Below are 25,711 nucleotides of genomic sequence, written 5' to 3' on the forward strand. Positions count from 1 at the left end.
AATTATCGATGGCCATTTCTATTACACAGTGTACGCACAAAGTTGCTGTTGCCATCGGGTCAGACGGTATCAGAAATTTTGTGGAAACGTGATCGGCGTTCCTGGGCGGTGACTGGGATGTGGCTAGTAGTGCACGCAAAAATGGTCAATCCAAGCGGCTGCATTCACAGCCACAAGCATAGGAGGCCACAGTAGAACATGGTCAGATGGAGTAACTGTGGTGTGACTGATGGTGGCATATAAGGACACACAAATCGTTGTTACAGTCTGCACGGGCAGTAAAAGTGGGCATCTCAGTCATTGCATATTCGCCGCACAGATCTACACACAGGGAGGAGTGGCATGTACATAAACTTGCAGACTGGCACCCGCTAAAACTTGCTGCTGTGTGTCCATTTGCATGCAATAATTGGCTCCAATGTGTGGACATATTTTACTAGGCAAAACATATGTGAAAGAGGCAGACGTGCCCCAAAAAATAAGGCAAGGTTAATGCAGGCACATTACTCTAGAAACCTTAATGATATTTAATTTACCTATGTGGATAGTGCCACTGCATGTCAGATTCAATTAGTGTCGCTGCCTTGTGCGCAGCTGCGAGAAAAATCTGCGTTAAATGCACCCTCTGGGGCTTAACATGCGGAGTATCTCATAGATTCTGGGCATTTAACACCGACTCTATGGGTTAGCTCTCATTAGCCACGGGTTTACCGAGCGAGGGAACACCACGGTTAATTGAGTCTGCCTGTTAGACTTCACAGAATTCAGGAACCACCAATTTCTAGTAGGAAGACTATAAGATGTCATTTTATTCAAATTCCTAAAGAAAATAGTATTATACTTGTGCAATTGTATATGTGTATTATTTACCTATTTATTATACACATGCATAGAGTGAAAGACACGCACAGAGACAGTTTTGTATGTGTATATACTGTATATAAATATATACACAATCAGACACACCCTCTTCCCTCCCTCCTCCTTGAAAGAAGTTTTACTTCTGCTTAGCTGAGGGGAACAGGCTGTCTCCAACTCAGGGGAAAGACCAGAGAGACAGACTGTAACAGAGATAAAGAGACAGACAGACATAGAAAGTCACAACACAGAGACAGGAGCTTAGACTGAGAGGCAGCCTAGAAAAAAGACACCTAAGAAGAGTGTGACTGGGAAGCTGTCAGTGACAAACAGGAAAGAAGTAGCCTGAAAGGGACTGATAGTTACTGCACTAAAGTGAAACAAGCTGTCACTGGCAGGCAGATATAATTACTTGGAAACACTGTGACTGTAGCAGTCACAGACTGACAGGGGGAATCACTGAAAAAGTGAGGTAAAAACTCCTTGCACTGAATAAGAATGGCTCTTTTATCAAGAATAGAGAGAACATGAGGATAGATTAAAAAAGTAAATGTTATATTTTAAGAAAATGACACAGACATAAATAGTGAGTGAGACATACTGAGAAAGCATACAGGAAGGGAGAGGCAAGAAGAGAGAGCACAACTGAGTCACCAGCAAGGAGAGAGAGTGTTTCTTTTCACCCATGATCATGCTGGAGTGTACCAGAGACTGACACTAAGAGACAACCATGACTTCAGTATGGAAAAGACTGCAGCGGACTGGGAAGAGAGCATCCCGTTTCCAATTTGTGGCTTCTTACCAGGAACTAATATTAGAGTGCACCCAGAAATGGTGAGATGACTGTAACATTATCTATAGTGCATTAAAGTGTTCTGTAAAGTGGAGTGCATAGGGCCAGAACTAAGCTGTCTCTTCATGCACTGTCACATACACTAAGGAGATATATGTAATGTGATATGCCTGCACCTTTTCTGTATAGTATAGGTGCTCATTCTGCTTTCTAATGGAAAGTACAGCATTAGTAATGTTATTGTATGTATGAGTTCTCAATATATAGCGTTCTGAGTTGTGACAGCTGCATGTCTCTGTATAAAAATCACTAGTCTAAGCAGTGTACATATGTATGGTACTGTTTGTCATTATACATTATTACAATGCAGGCTGGAACTGTACCTTACCCTTTATATTGCATGGATTATATATATGGATTATATTTTTATGCAGCAATATACATCGCAGGTTGTGAGGCTCTTTCTGTCAGGGATATCATGAGCCTTAGTAAGTGTCATCGCTATATTTGACTTCTTTGCTGGGCCTTGGTTCTGGTGACAGCTTAGATAATAAGGGGCTGATGCAGAGCTGAACGTACTGTATGCCTATTTGCAGAGTATCTTGCGTGTGTTTGTACTGTGCACGCTCTAGAACCAATTATCTGCAAGTACAAGCAATCCAGAGACATGCTCACTTCAATCGCATCACCAGTTGCGACTGAAGGGACGTAACTGAGCTGTAGAATGGCGTTTTGATGTTGGCAACGTTCACACAGGACGTTTTGAAGGAACTGGGGGCTATGCACAATTGGACAAAAGCATAAATACAAATATTTTTAGATGGACGTTATAGGACTGGTGCAGGTGGGTAATGATGATGTCAAGCATCAAACTAAGCACATGGATAGAGGTCGGGGGCACCTGTGCGTATGGGTGAAAATATGCATTTAGTTTAGTGCATGCAATGCGGGACCATTTACCGCCGACTTGCATTCCAGTCTGTATTAGGCCCTAGTTCTCCATGTATTTGACTTAGTGTTTTATGCAAAGGTTATTGTTTCATATTTGATTTTTAGAGCAGCCTAAAATAAATGTAGCCACAAATCTGATTTATTGTGTCTAATTGTGTCCTCTTTGGCTCAGAATACTCTGCTCTTTTCAAGTGTGAGCTGGTTGATCGCTGTGATACACTGCTATCAGATCTAACGTCTCTACCTAAGGAACAATTATTATGATATTTCATGATTCTCTGCCCAGAGGCCACTATTCCAAATCATCATGTTTCATTTTCTTATGACAGAACTCCCATTGTTATTAGTAAGTATAGAACTCCCTATCTATACCACTGTTGTATCTCTAATAAGGGGTGCATGGTGTGTGGTGTACATGGACCCCTGAGTCAAGGGGGGCCCACTCTGCACACCCTGCACCCATTGAATATACTTATATAATAAAATCACTGGGAAAATACTGCCGGCGCCATTTCCCGAGAGATAAGCGCTGTAGAGAAATCACTGGGAAAATGGTGCTGATGCCATTTTCTCAGAGGTATTTGCATACGCATTTGTCTGCAGATGCCCCAGTGTGAGGAGAGGGGGCAAATATATTAATTGCATGATTTGCCATCCATTCTATAACACCACCCTTGCAATAACAGAAGCTTTGGCTGGTGTTATAAAGAAGGAGAACAGTACAATGATGGCATTATTGGAACAAAGGTAAGGGAGCCCTGCTTGCAATATTACAGTTTATAGGGAAATTGGAGTCTGATACATGCGTTAAATGCCACAAAGGCTTACTCCACATTGCTCCATACAGATTGCAATGGGAATAAGTTGGGCTATATGAGCCATTCAAATATCAATGTTGGTTCAAGTCAAACGATTGTTTGGGCACTAAAAGGGAACAAATGTACGTCTTCAGTGAGCTGTTTAGGGGGTGGTAATCAGGTAGAAATAGGTATTTAACTAAAAAGTACACAGAACTTTATTTACAGGCCCTCAATCATAAAACTATTTGTTTAAGCAGCTCTTTATTGACTAGTGATATACAGAAACAACAGGCCTTAGTGACCTTTGTAATCTTTGACCATGATACCACTCAGCCAGGTTCTTGCTAGGTCTGAGCAAGCGATCACTGATCCTGCTGGAGACAGACATGCTCTGGCTTGGTGTCTGCTGTAGGCTGACTGTCATCAAAAATGTTATCCTTTTCAGAAAGGGGGGGGGGGTTTAAACTACATTGAAGAGTTTGGAAATTACATTAACTGTGCTAATCTGCACATTATCCAGCACTTTGCCTTTTTCACCTATATTTGTATGTGATTTAATAGTTTCATACCCGAATTTGTGTAAAGGACACCCAGGCACAGGTCTAGCATGACAAACGTGCATGGATGGTAATCTGTATATATGCATTATTTTACATTACTAATTTGCTATTTTTCTGTTATACCCCTTTTTACACCAAAATCCCGGGTCCGACCCTGGAATTTGAACACTGGTCAATCCCGGGTCGAACTCGGCTTCAGACCCCGTTTACACTGCAACTTGACCCGGGTTATTCCCTGCTTTTCTCTATAGAAGTAATTAAAAATGGTCTGTTTTAAGGTCTGACAAAGATGGTCACAAAAGGCAACAAAAGAGAGGGGTGGGGACTGTTTCCAGCATTGCTACAGGCTGCTGTTCTGGCTGTGGCAGGCTGTGTATCAGCCTGCGTTTGTGGCTGCTGGTCAGGCTGTGGTGCAGGCTGCAGTTCTGGCTATGGCAGGCTGTGTGTCAGCCTGCGTTTGTGGCTGCTGGTCAGGCTGTGGTGCAGGCTGCAGTTCTGGCTGTGGCAGGCTGTGTGCCTGCCTGCTTTTGTGGCTGCTGGTCAGGCTGCTGTGGTGCAGGAGGTTAGGCAGGCAAGCGATGGCTTCATGTGCATCTCTCTGCAGGGCACTGACTAATTACATCATCTGCCAGTGCCCCAGAAGCTCCAATCAGCATCTTTCAGAGCTAGCCGGGTCAAATAAGCAGGGTAGCACCCGTTCACACTGCCGCATGACACGGGAACAACCCGTGTTCAACCCTGCTCTCAACCCGAGTAAGATTCCCGGATAAATCAACCCGGGAAATTTTTCTGGGAGCCGTTCACACAGAGCATCGACCCGGCAATAACCCGGGTTATTCGGTTGGTGTAAAAGGGGTATGAGTTACATTTTAATAAATTATATTTGTAAATTATGTGGAGAAAAAAAAGTCAAATGCAGCAGAAAATGTAAATCTGGGTTTTGGTAAAAACTTGAATGTGATGCGTCATGCATCCCGCCCTTAATGTTACTGTCATTCATTATCATATTCCCCTCTGGTATAACAATGCAGCCATACTGAAAGCATTGAAGTGTCGGTTACAGTATTCCTACATGTAATATAACTCAACAATTGGTACTCTCCTCCAAACCATCCCGATTTTGGTGGTACAGTCCCGCTTTTCAGGCACGTTCTCTGCGTCGTCTCAACCCCGGGTCACAGGAAGGTCTCTCTCTCACCTGCTCCAAACAGTGCAGATAGAGGTTGGGGGGTGCAATTAATGCCCAAACCAACATGAATAACGTCACCGTGTCATCACTGTTTATATCAGCCTTCTGTAATGCACGAAAGGTTGGCATGAAAGAAGGGAAATGTGTGTTATACAAATACATTATTTAACTTGCAGCAAATAACATTATAATGAGTTGTTCTGTATCATTGCGCGTCAGATGTAAACATGGGCATTGTCACAGCATAGGGGGATGATATATCTTTATTTTCAGTCTCTCTCTGTTTACTGCATGACTAGTGTACATTAGTAATGGTCACAAGACAGTTTTAGAATAATTTGCGATAATGATTGTTCAGGGCTGACATTCCATAATCCAAAGTCATGTCTGAGTGCATTAAGGGAAATTTGGAAGGATGAATTATCTGCAGATCTGCTGCCAGTGCTGAGGTGGGGGAGTACCTTCCAAACCCCTGCAAATCCCATTAGGTCTCCTAGGCATCTGCCACCTTTGCTCATTTCTTAGCAAAGCTTTGGAGACTATTATAATATCTGCCTATGGAATGTCTATAATTGTAACTGCGCTGTCTAATATGCCAGATTCAATTGGATTTTGGATCTGATTTTGGGTAAATAGATCAGGCTGGTAAAAATGTGTTTGAAATGCATGTGATATGCGTGGGTATACAAAGTGTAACCTAGCTTAGGTTCTATAGTAAAAGGTGCACAACTTACTATAGAACAAGCAAACACATCCACTATTCATATATTTCCTCTTTGTTCTACCACATTATCCCCCTATCTTTGATTGTATGCTAAAGATAAAGGCTGAATCAAGGTTAGCAATAGAATTACATTAAGATAGAGCTCGGCATTCTTTTATTTCTGCAGATCACACGGCCACAAGAACCTTTGTTAGATGAACAGAAGTGTCCTTTTCAAAACAAAAGATCTGTTGTATTTTAGTATAATGGGAGGTAGAGATACATTTATAGCCTTCCTCCAACAAGGCTTCACAATTAGCAGCATTTGTATTGGCAGGCCTTGGCAAATGCATTTATTCTCCATTTTAACCTCTTCACTATGGATGACCAATGAGACTTGTTGTCCACATACACCTGTAAACTATGGATGATGAATCCCTCTCATCATTCACAGCAAAAGGCCCCTTGAAAACACCCCATACCTCTTCAAGTTGCGGCAGCGATGGAGGCAGTCCATGGGCCTGATTCAGAGATGAAAGCTAATGCTGCCGCCACTGCTGCAGATTTCTACACAGCGGCTGTGTGAAAATATGTAATTGTCGCAGCCACCAGGATCTGTATTTATATACCTATCGGCGGCTTCGTATATCCAAGCGGCTGTGTACAAAGTCATGGCATCGGTCACAGATCAGGCGATAATTGGTCTTCTGAGTAACCCTATGGTCGCACAGAATGACCTCAGAAACTGAGCCTTTAGAGCCATTTTGACTGCGTATGGTATTGCAGTCGCAGCCTGAGACATGCCTCAAAAAACGCTGTGACACACCTGCATTTGAGTCGACACCCACAAATGTTCCCTGCCTAGCACTCACTTTGTGAACAAATCCTCACTTTGATAGACAACAGTAATGAAACTTGATGCATGCGCAGCTCAGACACATGCACAGATACCTATAATCTCTCCCCTGCATAAACCTCAGCATTGCGTCCATCACTGAATCAGACCCCATGTCACTATTGTAGAAGATAAACTATGCTTTTGAAAGGATGGTAGGGACTCAATATATCTCCCAAATGTTGGCACGTAGGGCGGGATGCATCAAGCATGGCATTGGATGTGATGCATATTGCCAATCACCCCAGGAATATCGGCGTTTAGTAATACTGTATAATTTTAGCAAAGAATAGCATTTTTCAATAAGAGCTGTCCCTTGTGGTGCGTGGACTTCCAGATTTATGACCTGGGAGTCCCTCTACGCATGCACGGTTGTCAGCCAGCAAATGCACAAGTCGTGGGGGACCCAGGGCGGGATCCTGTTGGACCCCTCTAGGGGAAGTCTCCCGAAAAGAAGTCCATAGCCGTTCTATTAGACAACATCATCTATAGATGGCATTGCCTATCAGTCCCTAGCTTGGTGCATATGGAATATGCGGTCAAACTCCCAAAAACTGCATTTTAGAGGGTTTGACTGCATTTATAGCTTTGATGCCTTCCACCCATAGAAAGATGGTGACTACATCATTTGAAACAAGGAAGTTTCCTCTTTTAGACTAGGTTCCTCCCATAAAAGTTAATCTATGTTGATCACTGAGAGAGGGGAGTCCTCACTTTCAAATGATATGGCCCCTTAGCAGCTATTATCTGGGCATCAACAGACAATATAACCCTGTGCTTCGGAGAAGGTTTTGCATATTGTATATGGGGGAGAACACGTTGTGCGCTATCTCTCCCATACTGGCTTTCAAAGATGTGGAACCAGCCTTGTTTGAAAGAGGCAAATCCCCCCCGGTCAAACAATGTTCTCCTTTAGTAGTTATTGTCTGGTGATATCCAGAAAATGTCTGAAATACTTCACACAAATTACAATTTTCCCCAGATTTGGGGCGAGGGATGAATCAATAGCTCAGATCTCCTCCATCATATGAAATGAAAAAGGCTTCTTGAGCTTCCATATTATTACTTCATTATCATATTTAAGTGCAGTTTTGTTTTATAGCAAGTTGGAAAACTACACACAGAATTCAGTTTTGTTGTTTTTTTGCAATTTTGGAGAGGTGAATTAATGCCAAGGAAAGAACAATAAAGTATTTATCTGCTGGGTTTAAAAAAAAAAATACATTTTGTTTTTAGTTCACATTTGTTAAAGTTTAAACAAGAAAATCTTTTTTGGAACTTTTGGTTCCATTTTGATTGACGTTTTAGAAGAACCAAAAAATATTTGAGTATAGGGGTGACCGTAGGTTAGGTATGATTTGATAGCAGAGTAGACTGTCACTATACTACGAAAGTGGATTGTTCTGGGAGCAGTAGACCTCCAGACAATAGTTCAACTAGGGTATAATGTGCTTGGCCAAGATGCATGTTGTGGTGGTGCCGGTGGTGGTGGTTAGTCTACACGTTGCAGACCTTAACCACTTCTTAGATTTATTGGATCTGGAAGAACATAAGTGCCAAATGATCACAGGTTTAACAGCGCTATACATATTATACATATAGGCAGACTGGAGCTCAGGGTGTTGGTGGGCCTCGTAGTGTGCCGGGTGTGGTAGTGACTATAGTGGTATAGTGTATATTTGTGGTCCAGCTTCGTGGCTCTTGGTGGCTCTATACTGTCAGAGTGTCCTGGGTCCATTCGTTCTTGTGGAAAGCCAGGGAGTAAAGACTCACTGAGGCACCACGCATGTACAGCAGTGCACGTTGGTCAGGCCCACCTGACCGAGCTACATCAGATCCCAACAACTGCCGGCTCAGTCCTGCCTGTCAAATGCTGGAGGGAGCAGCACAGGAGCGCACTCCTGCCAGCAAAAAAAATAAAAATAACAAATGGTAAAAAATTCAAAGTCTCCCAAATAGAAGAAGGCATATTTTGTGTGTGTATTGCATATAAAACATTGTGATTATTGATATGTCAATGTGACAAGTGCAAGGTTAAAAAATGGTCTCAGGACAGGAGTGAGAAAACCCTCAGCAGTGAAGAGGTTAATATAGCTGTCTTGAGATTTTTATTGGAGAAATCCAACATGTTATACAGTCTCAATTCCAGTCCGAAAATGGCTGGAACTGGCTAGTTAGTATTTTTTCATCGGCATATCGATGCCGCCACAACGGGGAATTGCGCCGACACCGTATATGTATGGCCAGCATTAGTTATATTTAGTATTGAGCAAAATACTCACAATTTGACTCAATCACTTTTGCTTTTTTAATCATTATTTAAAGTTTAGTAAATAAATTCTGGGATTCAGAATTTGGTACAATATTTGCTACAATAACTTTTATATAATTAGGTTATGCCACCTACAGAACCATCTCGGTTTATCTCTGTGTTCACTAGTGTACATTTGTGTATTAGTTCTGTTGTTGTGTTATTATGATATCAGTGGGGTCTTTTGGTGGTACTCAGAGGCACTCAGCATCAGCACCTTTTTTTGGGCAATGTTAATTAATTTTAATAACTAGCTACGGAAATCAGTAAAACAATTCAGAAATGAATAAAATAAGCATCTAAACAGATATGCAGCGTGTGGGATCTACTATAAATCAACTTGTAACTTCAGGTGAGTACTGGCACTGTATTATTCCATAGAAAAAAAACCCACGGATATTGTTCTTGTAAACCTCAGACTTTTTTCATTTTTAAAAACTAGGCAACATTAAATTAAATATTGCAGCATTAATTTGATTAAAGTACATAATTTTAATAATCTATTTGTGATATTTATCAATTAAATGACTTAAGGCATGTTATTTATGGTCACAGTTGGCAATAAGTAACTTAAAACATATTAAAATGCCTATTATAATAAACAAGAAAACCCAGAAAAACATGTTTGCGAACAATTTTTTTGTTAAAATTAAAGATATGGTGTTATTGGTATAAATTTGTATCACACCTACTGCGATATTTATTTAATTGAAAAAGGTGTTTAGAAGACAAGACAATTATTACTTACAGCAAACATAACACAGTGGAAGCTGCTCAAATCAATTTGGCAATACTCTTCAAGTGCATGAAATGGATGTTCATACTAAGAAACAACAGAATGGAGGGTGTCCCCCAGTACCTGCAACAATACCTGAAAACTATAGGGTAATAGAAATTCAGAGATATTTGCTGCATGCATTTGCATATAATACATGGTAAGCCACCAGGCCAACTTCACGGCTTCTCTGATACTGGTAACAGTGGCCACTCTGGGCCATGTAATTGCCTATTATAAGGCCTCATGGTAAAGGCACATACAAAAGTACATCCAAATTGAGAGTCGGCTTACCTGGGAGTCACTGCTGGGACTTACAGACTGTATAGAGTATATGGCAATAATTTAAATCACACCTACTGCAAGAGCTTTATTAAAACCACATGGTCCCTAGGCAAGACATTGGTTTTGGGCCACACTCTCCCCCACAGTCTGTAACCCCCCCCCCCAAAAAAAAACAACAACCAGGTTAATGTAATCTGTACCCACAGGGCCCTAGGCGAGAGTTTAGGTTGCAGAGTGGATAATATGTATTTGATTTAAAAACAAAAGTTGTTTGGAAGACTATATGAACTGAATAACAAACTGTCAATAACATAAAGTAAATATGACATTTGCTGCATTCATAAAGAGTATCAGTGTTTCAGTGCTAGGAACTCAATGTTTACAATGCCTGCATTGTGCTGGAAAATTCAAAATGTAAACACCAAGCTTCCAGGGGCAGAGATACACGAGCACTCAAACCACGTGTACCACTAGCTTAATACAGTGCATTATGCAGAATACAGTTAGAGTCTGTTATAAATGGATGCTTCATTTTCACTTAAACATAGGTTCTATTGCCCATTCATAGAACTTTGATAGAAAAGGAATAACAGACCCAAATACAGTGATTCAAAGGCTCTACTTAGCTTTGAAGGTTGTCAAACAGGTAAAAGCATCTGAAAAATAAATCAAAGCATATGAAATCCCATTCAAAATATATGTTCAACCTTTCTTAAACATGAAAACACCAGGGCAATGATATTGAAGTTCACTGCAAATATGTTTTAGTACTCCATCACAGGGGATGCCGGCACCCGAAGTAGGCATCCGGAAGGTAAGTAGCGGGCTAGGAGGGAGGGTTAGGGTTAGGCACTGGGGGGGGGGAGAGTTAGGTGTAGGGTGCGGGGAAGGGGAGGTTAGGTTTAGGCACTAGGGGGGGAGGTTAGGGTCAGGCATCGGGGAGGGAGGGTTAGGGTAGGGAGAGGGGAAGGGTTTGGATACCTGCTGACAAGTGTCGGTATCCTAACCCTGTGGGGACGCCGGCATTGAGATTTTGACAGCTGGCATCCCGTACCCATCCCCCTCTTCAGAATTACTGTCTAATTTGTAGTTCCTATGATTTCCTATGACGCAGGGTTAAACAAACTGTGTGATTTTAATGAGGGTATTGTTATAATTCTTTTACCATATGTTAACTATACAAAATTTCAAACACCTTAATTATATTCTTAGAAGCATATATATTACATTTGCAGGTTATATACGTGAGTGATAATACAGTATCTGTGCAGTATGTTTTTAGTGCTTACTTTCAGTGGGAACCATTAGTACAAATAGAAGTATGGTTCCTGTTTAGTAAAATATTTCTGCTTTCCGACTTCTACACATTGATCAGTGTGCAGATTGAGACATTATGGCACACAAATATACCCTTTTTACTTTTTTGTAAATTGCATCTGCGACCATAGAATTTCCTTTTCCTCCTTTCAGACTCTCATCCATTATACATTACTATTCACATTTTTTTTTTGCAAAATAAGCCTCACACACATTCTGCAAATACAGGCCCAGCTAAGTTTTCCACATATCCCCAGCTCAGGATAGTACATGTACCAAAGACATCCCGAAAAATGTCTGGACCCGTTTTGCTGAGTACAGTGCATGCATGCCTCCCGCATGGAAAAATCATGGAAACGGATACAAAATTTACTGGACTTATGCGGCCTTAAGGGCATGTACATATGCAGTAGAGAATTCCAAAATCTGCATGCATGGAGGCATAATGCTACCGGCAAAGGCTATGGATAATATTGCAGGGAGCCATATTATTTTGCTGAACAGCTCAAGCTTAGTCACTGTTGATAAATTGCAACCGTTCTACATAAAATACAAATATCAACAGGTTGGTAGGTATTGCTAATATGTATTACAGGGAGAGAGGAGACAAAACACAGTTTAGGGCTGGTGCTTAGTTTTGGGAGTGTGGTGAACTTTAGTGTCTGCAATACATTTATTTTCAATGTACTTTCAAAAAGTAAAAAGCAATAATATGTCTCAGACTTTATGGTGCAGAAGAGGCAACAAAAATCTCTGTTGTCAGACACCTAAAGTACCAGTGACACCAGTCTTCTGTTGCTGCTGTATCCTGTGACATTGGGACATGGGACTCATACTTGGTTGTACGCACCACAAGCATATGCACCAGGTTCCCGTCAGACCTACTTAAATCCTGATACACTTATATTCAACGAGGTCATGAGCAAAGGATGAGTTTTGTAATATTAGATTTGATAGCCCTTTCGCTATAAGGTTTGATTTAAATGATAAAATATAATACTGTATTCCCTCTCGTACAAGTTTTGAAAACATATTTTATAGGCACGATTAATGTGAAAAGCACATATCCACTTCAGAGTTGAATTCACAATCTACCAATCAGAATGTTTAGTACTGGTGACATCAACACCAACATGTATCTGCACCAGCCCTCAGGCACCGCGATTGATATGGCTGCTGACCGGCGTTTATGTGCGGGTCTGTCTCAGAGTGCAATTGCGCTAACGCACCATTCATGTAGTTGTTCTGTGTTTGCACATTCTATTTTCTTTCCAAACTCTTATCTGAGCTATTTACTGACTTCCTCTCCAACTGTTCTGTTTCCACTGTGCCGGAGAGCCATGGCTGCATATCATTGGCAGCTTTCTGCTGTCGTTTCAGTACCTCTTCTCCCCTAACCGTCATCTACTATTTCCTTCATGATCATTACATTCTGCCCCAAATCCTAGGTTTTTGGTTCAGGCTCATTTTTCACCCTTTCTTCTGGATTCTCCCACCATACTTTGTTACTGTTCAACAATCTACTTACTTTACTGCTGTCACCTACTTTAATTTAAATGATTCACCGTATTCTTTTGTGCTTTGTTTTAGACACTTATGAAATACTTAAGAACTTCTCCTTCCATCTTCCTCTTCACAAAAATACACATGGAAAGTTCCATAATTTGTAAATCTGCAGAGCCTGTACATAGCAAGAGGAAGAGAAGTAGCAGTTTTTGTATGAGTACAACCTTTGCACTGGATCTTGCAAAGACTAGTGGTGTAGATACTTTTTAGGTCTCTGTAAAAGACATGCACCATTAAGAAAAGGGATAATAATCCAAATAGATACTGTATTTAGCTAAGTGTGATGCAATACTCCCCAATATTGGGGAGTGGATCGGGTAGGGGACATGGCCACGTTAAGGAGGGGGCCTGTCTGTGTCATGGAGGGGTTATGATCACTCGTCTGTCGTGTTTCTAGAATTGAAAAGCACAAAGCTGCCCCTTATTTGTCTCCAGTCCCCGTCCTGTCACTTTTTAACTGCAGCTCTCACCAGTGACCGAACAAACATTCCTTCCCCAAGTGTCCGGTGATCGGTACTATGTAGTCCTCATCATGATAGCTGGACAGAGCCCTCAAATCGAGACAACACAGTTGTGAAGTAAAATGTATGAAAATTAAATATTCTGCTCTTATGATACGTTCAATGAAATGAGGCAATCATCTGATGCAGTGGTTCCCAAACTTTTTTGAATCACGGCGCCCTAGAGTATCAGCTTTGGTTTCACAGCACCACTAAGCCAAAAGTTTGTTATTGAGAAATTCAGAAAAATGGTAAAGTAGTAAAGTGAAGTAAATTGTGCTTACCTGTCATCCTTAGGGTCAGTTATAAAGTGGGGGACAGGTTTGCATTTCTGTTTGTCCTCATATTTACATAACTTTTACCATAAATAATTTTATTTGGTGCTAGACCACCAACCTGAGGCACCCCTGCAAGTGTCCCGAGGCACCCCAGGGTTCCGCGGAGCACAGTTTGGGAACCACTGATCTGATGAGTTGTGATTGCTACATTTATTTCACTTGCGCCTGCTTCCATTAATGTCCTATGTAGCTGTTTTAACTTGATTTCCAGCATTTCTATAAGGCCTTACATACACCGTAGATTATGTACTGTTATCTGACAGCAAACATGCTGTTTTTCAAGCTTTACTTATTAATACATTTGAAAACTGTTATACCTTATAGTGCACTGTATATGGCAGAGGTTCCCAAACTCCGCCATTACCAGTAGCGCACGCAGGGGGGTTGTGAATACCCAGAAACCCCCCCTGCAGCCTCAATAGCAGACACCATGTTAACCCTTTACTCCCTTGCGGCAAAATACCTCAGTACGCGGGTTAATATTTGTCGTCTTATATGGTAATGTGCCAAGTATGGTTTTTCGTTGACCATCACTTGAGCTGTAAATGACAATAAAGTATTCTAAATTCTAAATAGGAGGCAGAGCCAATATGACACGATACTATTAGAATTGCGTCATTTGGCACCGCCCCCTCTCAATTGACCCGCGAATAGCGGCATTTTGCCACTAAGTGGAGGAGCCTAATGACATGGTGCCAGCCTTCCAGGTTCCGTCCCGCAGCTGCTGTAAGTGTAATGTATGTGTGACATATCTATTTGTGTGTAAGGGATGTGTGACATGTATGTGTGTACATATATGTATATGTGTGTGTGTGTGTGTAAACCCCCCTGGAAACATCCTGCGTTTGTCCCTGTTTACAGTCCAGGTTTTCAAGATATCCATGCTTGAGCACAGATGACTTAATTAGTACCTCAGTCAATTTGATTTAACCATATGAGCTCAAGCAAGGATATTCTTAAAACCTGTATTATAATGGCAGATTTTAGGAATCTCTGGTATTAGGTACTGTATATGTGCTCTGGAATATTTGTAATTTTTTTTATATATTCTGCTAAATTTAAATTTTTATGGTCCCCCTCTGTATTTCTTGGACCGGTCGTATTAATTCTATTAAGATGAACATTTTGCCCAGATTAATATATCTCTTCCAGACGGTCCCAATAAAGGTGCCATTGTCTTATCTCGCTGTGTGGTTCATTTGTGTAGTCCAATAATGAACCCAGACTGCGTAGAACATGTTTGGCAAAATCCACGATTAATGGTGGCTTAGGATTGCCCATCTTTGAACAATATTTTCATACAGCACAGCTTTTCCATATTGTGTCCTGCACACTATGGAAGGGAGCAAAAAATGGGTTTCTTGAGAATGACCTGGCGGGTGACCAGCCTGTGAGCTTTCTCCCCTGGCTCTCTCTGAATATGAGACCGACCTCGATACAAGGAGTTCCTTGCATGAAGGCTATTTGCAAGTTTGGGACAATACCCGTCCCCTCTGACTCTTCTGACTTATTTGCAAATCAATAGTTTCATAAATTCTCTTACTAAACCTCACAAACGTAGACAACCTACCTCATTTGAATGGCGTTGCATTTATGATCCCAGCCGTAAGGGTACTATTTCACTCCTATACTTGTTGCTAGCAACCCTGCCTTCCGAGTTCAAGGAACCCTTTGAGCAGGCTAGGGAACGTGACTTGGGAGTTGGCTTGGACCACAAGGATTGGGCAGATATTAGGCAATGGGTGTCTAAATCATCTATTTACACTAATATAAAGGAAAACTTCTTTAAAGTGTACTCATGTTGGTTCATGGTCCCAGTGAGGTTACACCTTATTTTTCCAGGATCATCAGACCAATGTTGGAGACAATGTGGCCATACTGGGACCTATATGCATGTTTGATCAATAAGGTGTTGGGTATCTCCCCTCCAAAGGACCCACTCCTTGGTTTACCATGTAAGCACCTCAGATCCCTCACTAAATCCCAAAATAAACTATAATGCAGCCAAACTTTTGATTGCTGTGAATTGGAAGCAAATAAATGCTCCTCCAATGCAGGATTTAATCAATAAGATATGGTTTACTGCGTCAATGGAATATATTTCCGCTCTACTCAATGACTCTGTACTTAAATTTCATGCAACCTAGTACCCTTAGTACTCCTCTTACCACTTCTTACCAGAGACAACTCCCTGGTATGGTATGATACTGCCCTTTTCTGGATCGGATCTGTTATATGTTGTCTATCTCCCTTTTCCTTCCTTATTTCCCCGCCCTTCCCCTTGTTGTCTTTTTAATTTCTGTGTTATTTTGTTTTGCTTTTTATGTGGTCTATTCATCATCATTTGATTTTTTCAAAAGCAGATGAAAATTAACATTTTCACCTGCAATTGTAAAAATTAAGTGTTCGGCCATTCATCAAAAAGGTACCTGCTGCTTACCTTCCTCTGGCGGAATGGTCCGCTCTCCCCATACACTAGTATAGGGACAGAATTTATCAAGCTCCGAAAATATAATGTTTTCGGAGCTTGAGTTCGAGAGTATTCGCTCCCGCTTGTGGATCGCAACCGGGTTGCGACGAGGGTTCTCCCCTGTCCGGCTCCTTCCGCCGGATGTCGGGGCTCTTGTGCAAATGCCTGACCTGTAGGTCACGCATGAGCACTAGAATCACTGCTCTGAAAGGGAGACAGCTGATTTTCGGATCAACTATCTCTGTGTCGGAGCAATGATGAATTACTCCAGCACTCGCATCGAATTAGAATGTTAATTATCGGGGACCCCGATAATTAACATCATGAATAGACCACTAAGTTTGAAATCAAATACATAACACCAGTAGTTTGAAGTTATCTTTATTGTTCACTCACAGTTTTTATTGTCAAATTTGTATTTGTTTTATACACATTATATATTTTCTGATTCTACATATGTTTGTCAAATGTTATAAAAAGATTATTTTTTTTATGCATTTTTCATAATTTCAAATAAAATAATTTATTTAGATTTTTCTCCTCTGAGCCAATGTGCAGCAGACTAAGGGTTAGGGCTGGATTAGTGCAATTTTCAGTTTCCTAACTGCAAATTTATGTTAGCACAATGGTAATATAAGTAATATAATATTTGCTCTTGCCAGTTCTTTCAAAACTATAGAATTTGTTTTCATATCTTCCTCTCCCATTTCTTCCATCTCCTTTTCTCCTCTTTCCCCTCTCTAACTGCTCCTGTCCTTTTATGGAACTTTTCCCAGATGTTTACAACATGGAATCTTCCTATGGAAACTTAGCGGGGGTATTGATGTTATGAGACTGTGGCATTGAACTGGTTAATAGTGTAATGTCCTTATAGCCTTGGGGCAGAAGATAAGTCAGCCTATCATTTAATAAATCTATCTAGTGGGTATCCAAATTTGATGGCTGCTTCTCACTAATGCAGAAAGTTCTGTTCTTATAAACCAGTTCTACAGTGAACTTGAGAAATATTTCCATCCGTCCTCCTCCCTTCCTCCCTCTCATTGCATCTTTTCTCAGTCCAATTCTCTCCACTTTTGGCGTCTGCTTCTCCTGTGGAGTCACATACCGTATTTGTGTGCTGCAGCACTGAATATGCTATGTCCTGATATGCTATGTCCTGATAATGAAACTAGAGATGAGCGGTTTTGTTTTACTGAAAACCAAGCACATCTCAAAACTGGGACTCCAAGCAGAACCGAGTGCCGACTCGGGTCTTCTCGCAAGTTCAGAACTCAGTTCTAAAAACCGTATCTTTGTTTTGAAGTGCATTTAAGTTCCTTCCTCATGTTTTCATGTGCTGCGAGGTGGTCAACATTGGAAATTACAGGAAATTAATGTTATTAGACCTCAGACTGCACTAATATAGAACTCTTTCCTGTGAGAAGGCAGAACACACACGTGTATATATATATATATATATATATATATATATATAGCAGTCAAGGCTCCGTTAAATATAAAAAGTATATAGGCTTTAATCATGAATCAAATATTTATATATATATATATAATTTTTGTGGAAAATGAAATATCTTTGGAGAGAAATGTCAGGGTTGTACAACAAGGTGCAGTTACTGACATAGCCGAGTGTCCCACTGTATATGGTACTGGTGAAATTACTCCAGTCCCTGGAGCAAATGATCTGGAAAAATTACAAGTACCAGGGATTGATGGTAATGAAATGTGTAAACGTGTGTCTGATGTGACTCCTGCCATAATTGTAAGTACCAGGGAGGAAGTAGCACAGAGGAGCTGTGCAGTAATCCCTGAAGGAATGAGCAGTGGTCTGCTAGCAGTCACAGAGGACAGTAATATTGTGTGCCCAAAGTCTTACCACCCTTACACAGAGACCCTCATTCCAGCAGATCTAGGAAGACAGGAAGTTTTCAAGATGGAATCTGGTAGGGTCAGTAATGTGTTAGAGTCTACCCCTGTTTGTATGGCAACTGATGGTCCAGGTATCAGGGCCAAAGTACATAGTTCCCAGTATGTGATGTACCCCTGTGCTAAGATGGGTCATGAGGGGGAGGAAAGGATTCTAGCCCCAACTAACTATGACAGAGAGAACCTTAGCCTCAAACTTCTTGCTGCTGAGCTTGTGATCCTGTTACACACCACTGACCTAGTCATAAGCCACACCCCCCCACTGGGCTGTTGGATAAGGACCTGACTGGAATGCTGGATAGCAATTCATTAGATGATCCTGTGAGGGAGAAGGGTGTATCAGAGTCACAGCTGATCCTACCCCTTGAATTAGAAGTGCAGGCTGGTGATCAACTTTTTAAAAATGTGGTGTCTGATTGTACTTTCTCTCCAATGACTGACATGGAGGTTGCAAAAGTTCCCTTTCCTGTTGTAGGTCTCAGGGAGATAGAAATTGACAATGATCACTCCCAGATACTGTGTAAGGAGATGGAGCCAGGGCAGAATGATAAAGGGAAGTACTCCCTACCTGAACAAGCAATGATTCAGACCAGGTCAGATGAGCTGGAGACCCAGGAATGCCCAGAAGGCATGAGTGAGGTGCCGTACTCAAGGCACAGGGTAGAAGGAGGTATCTGTCACCCACAACCAGACATGGGGGAGGCTTTAGCTTCAGGGTCTACCCCTAAGGTTGATGAGAAGGTTGTGTCTATGTTAGGTACTGCCGAATACTCCCATTCTGACTCCCACTCTATAACCTTAAACCAAATACTTAGGACTTTCGTGGAGTCTCAGGGAAGAGTCCAGGAGGGGTTCCTGCCGCATCGCCACTTTGCATACCGTGAGGTGCCGCAGGAACCCACTGGCTTCTCACCCTCTGGACTCCTATACGGGCGCAGGGTGTGTGGCCCCTTAGATTTGGTTAAGAAAGAGTGGGAAGGTAAATTGATTAAACTGAATCAAACTGAAACGTCAGTGGTGTCGTTCATGGTGACATTCAGGGAGGAGTTACAGTCCCTAAGGGGAATGGCGCAGAATGACCTGAACCCTGCGCAGGTGAAACAAAAGCTCTGGTATGACTGCAGCATGAGGGAGGGCATCTGTGAGTTGGGCCACAAGGGCCTGGTGCTGAGCCCTTGAGTCTCAAGACCCACTACTTCATCAAAGCCTTCCAGCTATCATTCTAACTCCTTGCTACATGCTCCTTCGTCCCCATCTGTGTCAACCCAGTTTGTCTTCCCCCACCTTTTTAGAATGTAAGCTCTCACGAGCAGGGCCATCTACCCTCCTGTGCTTCTCCTTACTATAGTGTCATTTACTTCTTACTCACCACTAGGGCACCTAACACTTGGTTGCTTATGCTCTGTTGCTTATCTGGGTGATATGGTCGCTAATGTAGCAATATATATTATCCATGTCCTGTATTGTTTTGTTCTATAAGTCACTTGTATACAATTTGTTTTTGTACTTTGTAAGGCGCTGCGGAACACTTGTGGCGCCATATAAATAAATGATAATAATAATAATAATAATAATATATATATCTCACAATATGCATAAAAAAGTATATTTAAAAATAATAATACAACAATAATGCATAATAAGAACACTAATTTAAAAGTCTCTTGTGTGTGCACACATCACTTAATTGAACTCATGGATTGAGTAGATATTTGGCTCCAATAACGTAATGACTGGTCCAATTAAAGTTCCATAAACATATTCAGAAGTATCAATAATAATGGAAAAGCTGAATGATCGCAGTGAAATTAATTCAAAGTACCTGCGGGTAACTGTTAGCAACTGTAACATGTACAGTGATAAGGCGCTTAGTGAGTTAGGCTTCCTGTATTGTAATAGCGGCCGCCGGAGCTGGGCTGACATCGCACCAGCAATCAGTTTGTCCCCCGTGCTCATCTGCTTGGCGCATTGTAGTTGCTTTTACAAATCCCTTGTTTTAAGGACTTGCTGCTACAATCTAACATATAATTCTCTATTTTGTATTTCATATTGGTTTATAGAGTATTACTTGATACATTCTTAATAAGCGTCGAGATCAATAGATTGCTTAAGAAATTAATGTTATTGATGTTAATAATGCTATAGGACAAAAACCGTTACATGATTTCAGCTGTTTTTATCAATTTGTAAAGAAATCCAAAACTGAAACCGAACCAAAATACTTGAGGGTGGTTTTGCCAAAATGAAAACACGATGATATAGAGCCAAAACACGAAGGACCACACACATCTATTACTTCTCTAGAATACAGATGCCACTTTTTGGCACTAAAATTATAGCAGAATCTCTACATTTTATAATTATGTTAAGGCTCAAGATACCATAGAAAAGAATTAGCAGGCTGACCTTCAGTGGAGCTTGGGAGCTACTTGGAATAAACCACAGGTTCCTGAATATCAGTAAACATAACCACGAACAAAAACAGCTGCCACAAAACATGAATATAAACACTCTTCGGCATAAAAAGATGAACATACTGTACAGATTCAGGTCACCAGCTTAAACGGGTGATAATTAGCAATCAAGCAGCTTGTAAGAGACAAAAATGTTATGAGTTTTTTTTTTTTAGGCTCCCAGCTTTGCCTATGGGACGTAAAGAGCTCACTCTAGTCCTTCTAAATTCCTCACATGGGGACTCTAATGCTGGCCATACACTAGCGTGATTTTGGGCCGATTGCCCGATTTTCGTCACGGCGTACGATGAATTGTGTGGAAATCGTGTAGCATTTAGTTAGGATACGATCTGATGCACGCTCCCGCCGCTATTAAAACGTATCGAATGATCAGATGAGCAGCCCATATTATCTATCGTATTCGTGTGCAGATCGTGTGTGTTAAAAAGCCCCAAATCATGCCGTCGGGACTGCCGGGGAGTTCAAAGGAAAACGTACGATGAATCGCATAGTACTACATAATACTAGTGTATGACCAGCATAAGGGGTATATTTACTAAAGTGCTGGTTTTCAGAAGTGGAGATGTTGCCCATAGCAACAAAAAAAAATCTACTTACCATTTATCTAGCACCTTCTAGAAGATAATAGCTAGAATCTGATTGGTTGCTATGGGCAACATCTCCACATCTAAAAACCCACACTTTAGTAAATATACCCATATAACAACATGGAGAGTCCCAATGTTCACATGGCTGTTACTTAAGCATGACATTGAGCAACATGGCAGTGGAGCAGGAGTGTCTCTGCCAAACAGGGCCCAAATAACAGCACTGGACCGTGTAGCAACATGGCCACTAGTTGCACATGTTTTTTTTCTGGGCCCTGCGTGCATCATCAGCGCATAGCGTGTATACACTAGATGGTGTGCCCGATATGTTGCTCCTATCCGCCGGATTGGACGACATACTGTCTAGTGTGTACCCAGCTTTAGGCTGTCTAATGTGTAATTGCACTATCCACATCTATAGGATTACTGTCTATTACAGGATACACTGGTAATACAAAGGCAATTAGCAGTCACATTGTGATATAATAATTGAAGTGATATAACAATGACAAATATTTATTTTCTGCTAATATAATCTTAAGACATACGCTATATGTTACAATAATAGAACAAATATGAGAAAATAATGTTAACATTTTTTGTATAAAATTAAACTACACATTCCCAAAATATGCCACCCATCCGTCTTGATCCAGCTTTGGTACTAAACACAAATATAGAGAGAACTTTGGACAGAATAGCATTTTCTCACTTCCAGATAGGGTGTTCTTTCACTTTGCCAATAGTCCCAATAGATGACTTATACACAGTTGCTTATAGAGCGTTTAACTCTTGAAAACTTTAATAAAAACATTGGTCAGTGTTTGTTTAAAATGGAACTGTTTAGAACGTGTAATATATAGCGCCATCTTTATGAAAGGGCCTAAATTCCCTCTGCATATTTAATACACAAAAGTGTTGACTGTCGTCAAAAACATTGTTTTCTACTTCAGGGTCCATAGGGTATCCACAGGATACCTTGGGTATAGGTGTGACGTCAGTCATCGGGCACCAAAGAGTTAAGCTTTCAGCCTCCCAGGATGCACTAGGTCCCCCTCCTATACCCCGCCCCCGAGCCAAGGCATCTCAGTTTCGTTTGGTGCCCGGCCGTAGTCGGAGGCACCTGCTAGAGGGGGGCTTAGAAGAGCCCCTGAAGCTTTTTCTTCATGCAGCTGTGGCTGCACATCTGGATGAACAGCATGGACAGTCAGTCCTGACGTCCATGCTGTCTTCCCTACACCCCGCCGGTACCAGAACGCCGCTACTGATCCGGGGATGCTGGTGGACATCTGGGGTCACAGCTAGCGGTGACCCCAGATGTTCCGGACCATGGCCGGATTCAAGGGGGACAGAGGTAAGCAGCGGGGTCCCGCGGGGGGTCCCCGCTGATCACATGGTCCTAAGTCCCCAGGCAGGGGGCTCCCTGGGGACTGGCTGCAGCGTGGAGCCAGGCGACCAACCTGCGCTTCCACTACCCCCTGGGACAGCGGACCGCAGCAGAGCGGTAGCGCTGCGGCGTCCCAGGGGTTAAATGAATGCCCTGTCTCACAGCCGGCGCCTCCCCCGCTGCACACAGCCCTCTCTGCACTGTGCTGACTGGCCCTGTGTCAGCGCTCCTCCCCCAGGCCAGCCTTCTCTCTGCTCCTCGGTGGCCATCTTTTCTGAAGCATGGTGGTCTGGGTCCCCCCGCATACCTCTCCTCCGCTGTGGTCAGGTCTGTGTATGCAGCGCTGTGTCCTACCAGGCCCTGTGTCTGTGTAGTTGAGTGATCAGCGCTGTTAGTGCAGGAATTGTTATTTCTCTGCATTGTATGTGACTGTGCTAGCGCTGCTGCCTGTAACTTTTTTTCTAAACTGTCAGCTTTATACTGTCCCTGTTTTTTCTGCTAAGCCCTTGCGGTGCGGTGCTGCAGGGTGGTCTCTCGCCTCTTAAATATATAATTGGTGAGAGGGGTCACATACGTGGTGCCATCATGTCTGAAAGTGATTTTCCCCTCCGGTACAGTGTACTACGTGTAAAGTACCGTTAGCGGAGGGGGAGGGTAGCGCGGAGGGCCTCTGCCGGCAGTGTTTGTCTATGGCGCGGCCTCTTACGGTTACTGCACCGGTACAGGAGCCGCCCTGGGCTTGTTTCGCTCAAGCGCTTACAGCCTTAGTGGGCCAGTTAGCTCCGCAGCCCGCGTTTACACCGATGGGTTTGTCCCAGCAGTCAGTGGTGTCGTCACCCATGCAGGGTTTCCCACGACAATTGGTGGTACCCCACAGTCTCCCTATTTCTCCGCTCCCGGTTTCTCAGGAGCCAGCGTGGGTTAACTCCTTGACGAGTTCTGTACAGCACTTGTCGGATGTGTTGCAAGGGGAGTCTGTGATGCGGCCACATAAACGGCCGGTGACGTCTCTGTCGGCTCCTTATGAGGATGACGAGGGGACGTCTGATGATGGGGAGATTCTGGATCCTTACGATCAGGAACCTCTCCATGCTAAGGACGCTGATGCTAAGTCCAAAGTATATATTCCTGGACTTATTCGGGCGGTCCGCACAGCCTTGGTGATTGAGGACGAAGTTCCCCCAGCGGCTAAATCTAAGTATGCCTTTTTCAAAGATGTGAAGGGCGATGCCACAGTCTTTCCTCTTTCGGGTCAGTTGGTGGACCATTTAGAGGAGGCGTGGAAACAGCCTGGCAAAAGATACCAGCCGCAGAGACGCCTGGCGGTGGCTTATCCGTTCGCGGATAATTATTTTGCAAAGTGGGAATCCCCTCCACAGGTCTTGTCCGTAGTGCCACATTGCCGATGCCATCCATGTCCTCCCTTAAGGATGCTACGGACCGCAAGGTGGAGATCTGCCTGAAGTCCGCTTATTCCCTTGCGGGGGGGGGCAGCACGGCCGGCTATGGCCATTTGCTGGGTTGCCAGAGCGATGGAGCGTTGGGCGGATTCATTAGAGGCTTCTTTTGATTCCGACTGTCCGGCCGAACAGGCAGAGTTGATTGGCAATCTCCGTGGTTCGGCCACCTACATCAACGAGGCGGCCCTAGACATTAGTACTCTGGTGTCTAGGATTTCTTCAGCAGCGGTAGCTGCTCGTCGCACCTTGTGGCTGCGATCCTGGAAGGCGGACGCAGATTCCAAAAAGGGTCTGGAGGCGTTGCCGTTTACCGGAGAAGTTCTCTTCGGTCCGGATCTGGATAAGATTGTGGCCACGCTGGCGGCAGCCAAATCGGCTTGTCTCCCGTCGGCCGCTGCTCCTTCTGGTTCTGGACCATCGTCCTTTCGGTCATCTAGGGCCCAGGGCAGGCCCAAACCACAGTCGTTTCCTCGACAAGCTGGCCCTAAGAAATCGGTCAAGCCCCGGAAGCAGACATGGAGTACCAGACGTCCGGCCCCCAAGCCAGATGTCAAGCCTGCGGCCTGACGGTCCGGGCCTCCCTTTGGGGGATCCCAGGGTGGGAGGCCGCCTGCTGCAGTTCGCCCAGTGTTGGTCGACCACTACGACAGACACTTGGGTTCTGGAGGTGGTCTCCCACGGGTACGCCCTCTCCTTCCGACACAGACCCCCGGCTCGATTCTTCACCACGGGTCTACCATCAGACCGGAACAAGGCTACGGAGCTGCGGAAGGTATTGCACACTATGCTCCAGGCTGGAGTTATAGTGCCTGTTCCATTCTCCCAGAGGGGCCAGGGTTTCTATTCAAATCTTTTTTTGGTACAGAAACCCAATGGGTCGTATCGTCCGATTCTCAACCTCAAAGCACTCAACAGGTCTTTGCGGGTACCGAAGTTTCGGATGGAGACCCTACGGTCCATCATTCTGGCGCTGGAACCTGGGGACTACATGGTGTCATTGGACATACAGGACGCTTACCTGCATGTCCCTATTCTTTTGTGCCATCAACAATTCCTCAGGTTTGCAATCCGCAGCGACCACTTCCAGTTTCGGGCGTTACCTTTTGGCCTGGCGACAGCACCACGGGTTTTCACCAAGGTGATGGCGGTCATGGCGGCTTCTCTGCGGCTGCAGGGAGTCAGCATGTTGCCGTACTTGGACGACCTGTTATTGGTGGCAGGATCTCCAGAGCTCCTGTTACGCCACTTGGACCTGACCATTGCACTGCTGCAACGGCACGGCTGGCTAATCAACTGGCAGTTCACTCTAATCCCGTCTCGGAGGATTCTGCATCTTGGAGCCTTATTGGACTCGGGACAGCAAAAGATCTTCGTGACGGAGGAGAAGATCTCTGCTTTACAGTCAAGGGTGCGCAGTTGTCTGCACAGCCGCCGGGTGTCCCTACACTCGGCGATGAGGTTACTGGGCTCCATGGTGTCGGTGTTCGACATGGTGGAATACGCCCAGTTTCACTCCAGACCTCTGCAGCACCTGATTCTGTCCAAGTGGAACGGGCTGCCTCAGTCTCT

At 43.2% G+C, this 25,711-nt stretch overlaps 1 protein-coding gene across 5 annotated transcripts in view; it reads left to right on the forward strand.

The window, feature by feature from the left end:
- Nucleotides 1–1,046: 1,046 nt before the first annotated feature.
- EHBP1L1 (EH domain binding protein 1 like 1) overlaps nt 1,047–25,711 on the forward strand; it is a 135,434-nt gene continuing 110,769 nt past the window's right edge. For all 5 annotated transcript variants that reach the window (XM_088442521.1, XM_088442525.1, XM_088442523.1 and 2 more), the window contains exon 1: nt 1,047–1,692. In XM_088442521.1, coding sequence (XP_088298647.1) covers nt 1,589–1,692 — 104 coding nt within the window. In that variant the 5' untranslated portion in view covers nt 1,047–1,588. The remainder of the gene's footprint in view (nt 1,693–25,711) is intronic.

Source organism: Taudactylus pleione, unplaced genomic scaffold (genome assembly GCF_031769625.1).
Source record: "Taudactylus pleione unplaced genomic scaffold, aTauple2 ptg000313l, whole genome shotgun sequence".
Classification (NCBI taxonomy): Eukaryota; Metazoa; Chordata; class Amphibia; order Anura; family Myobatrachidae; genus Taudactylus; species Taudactylus pleione.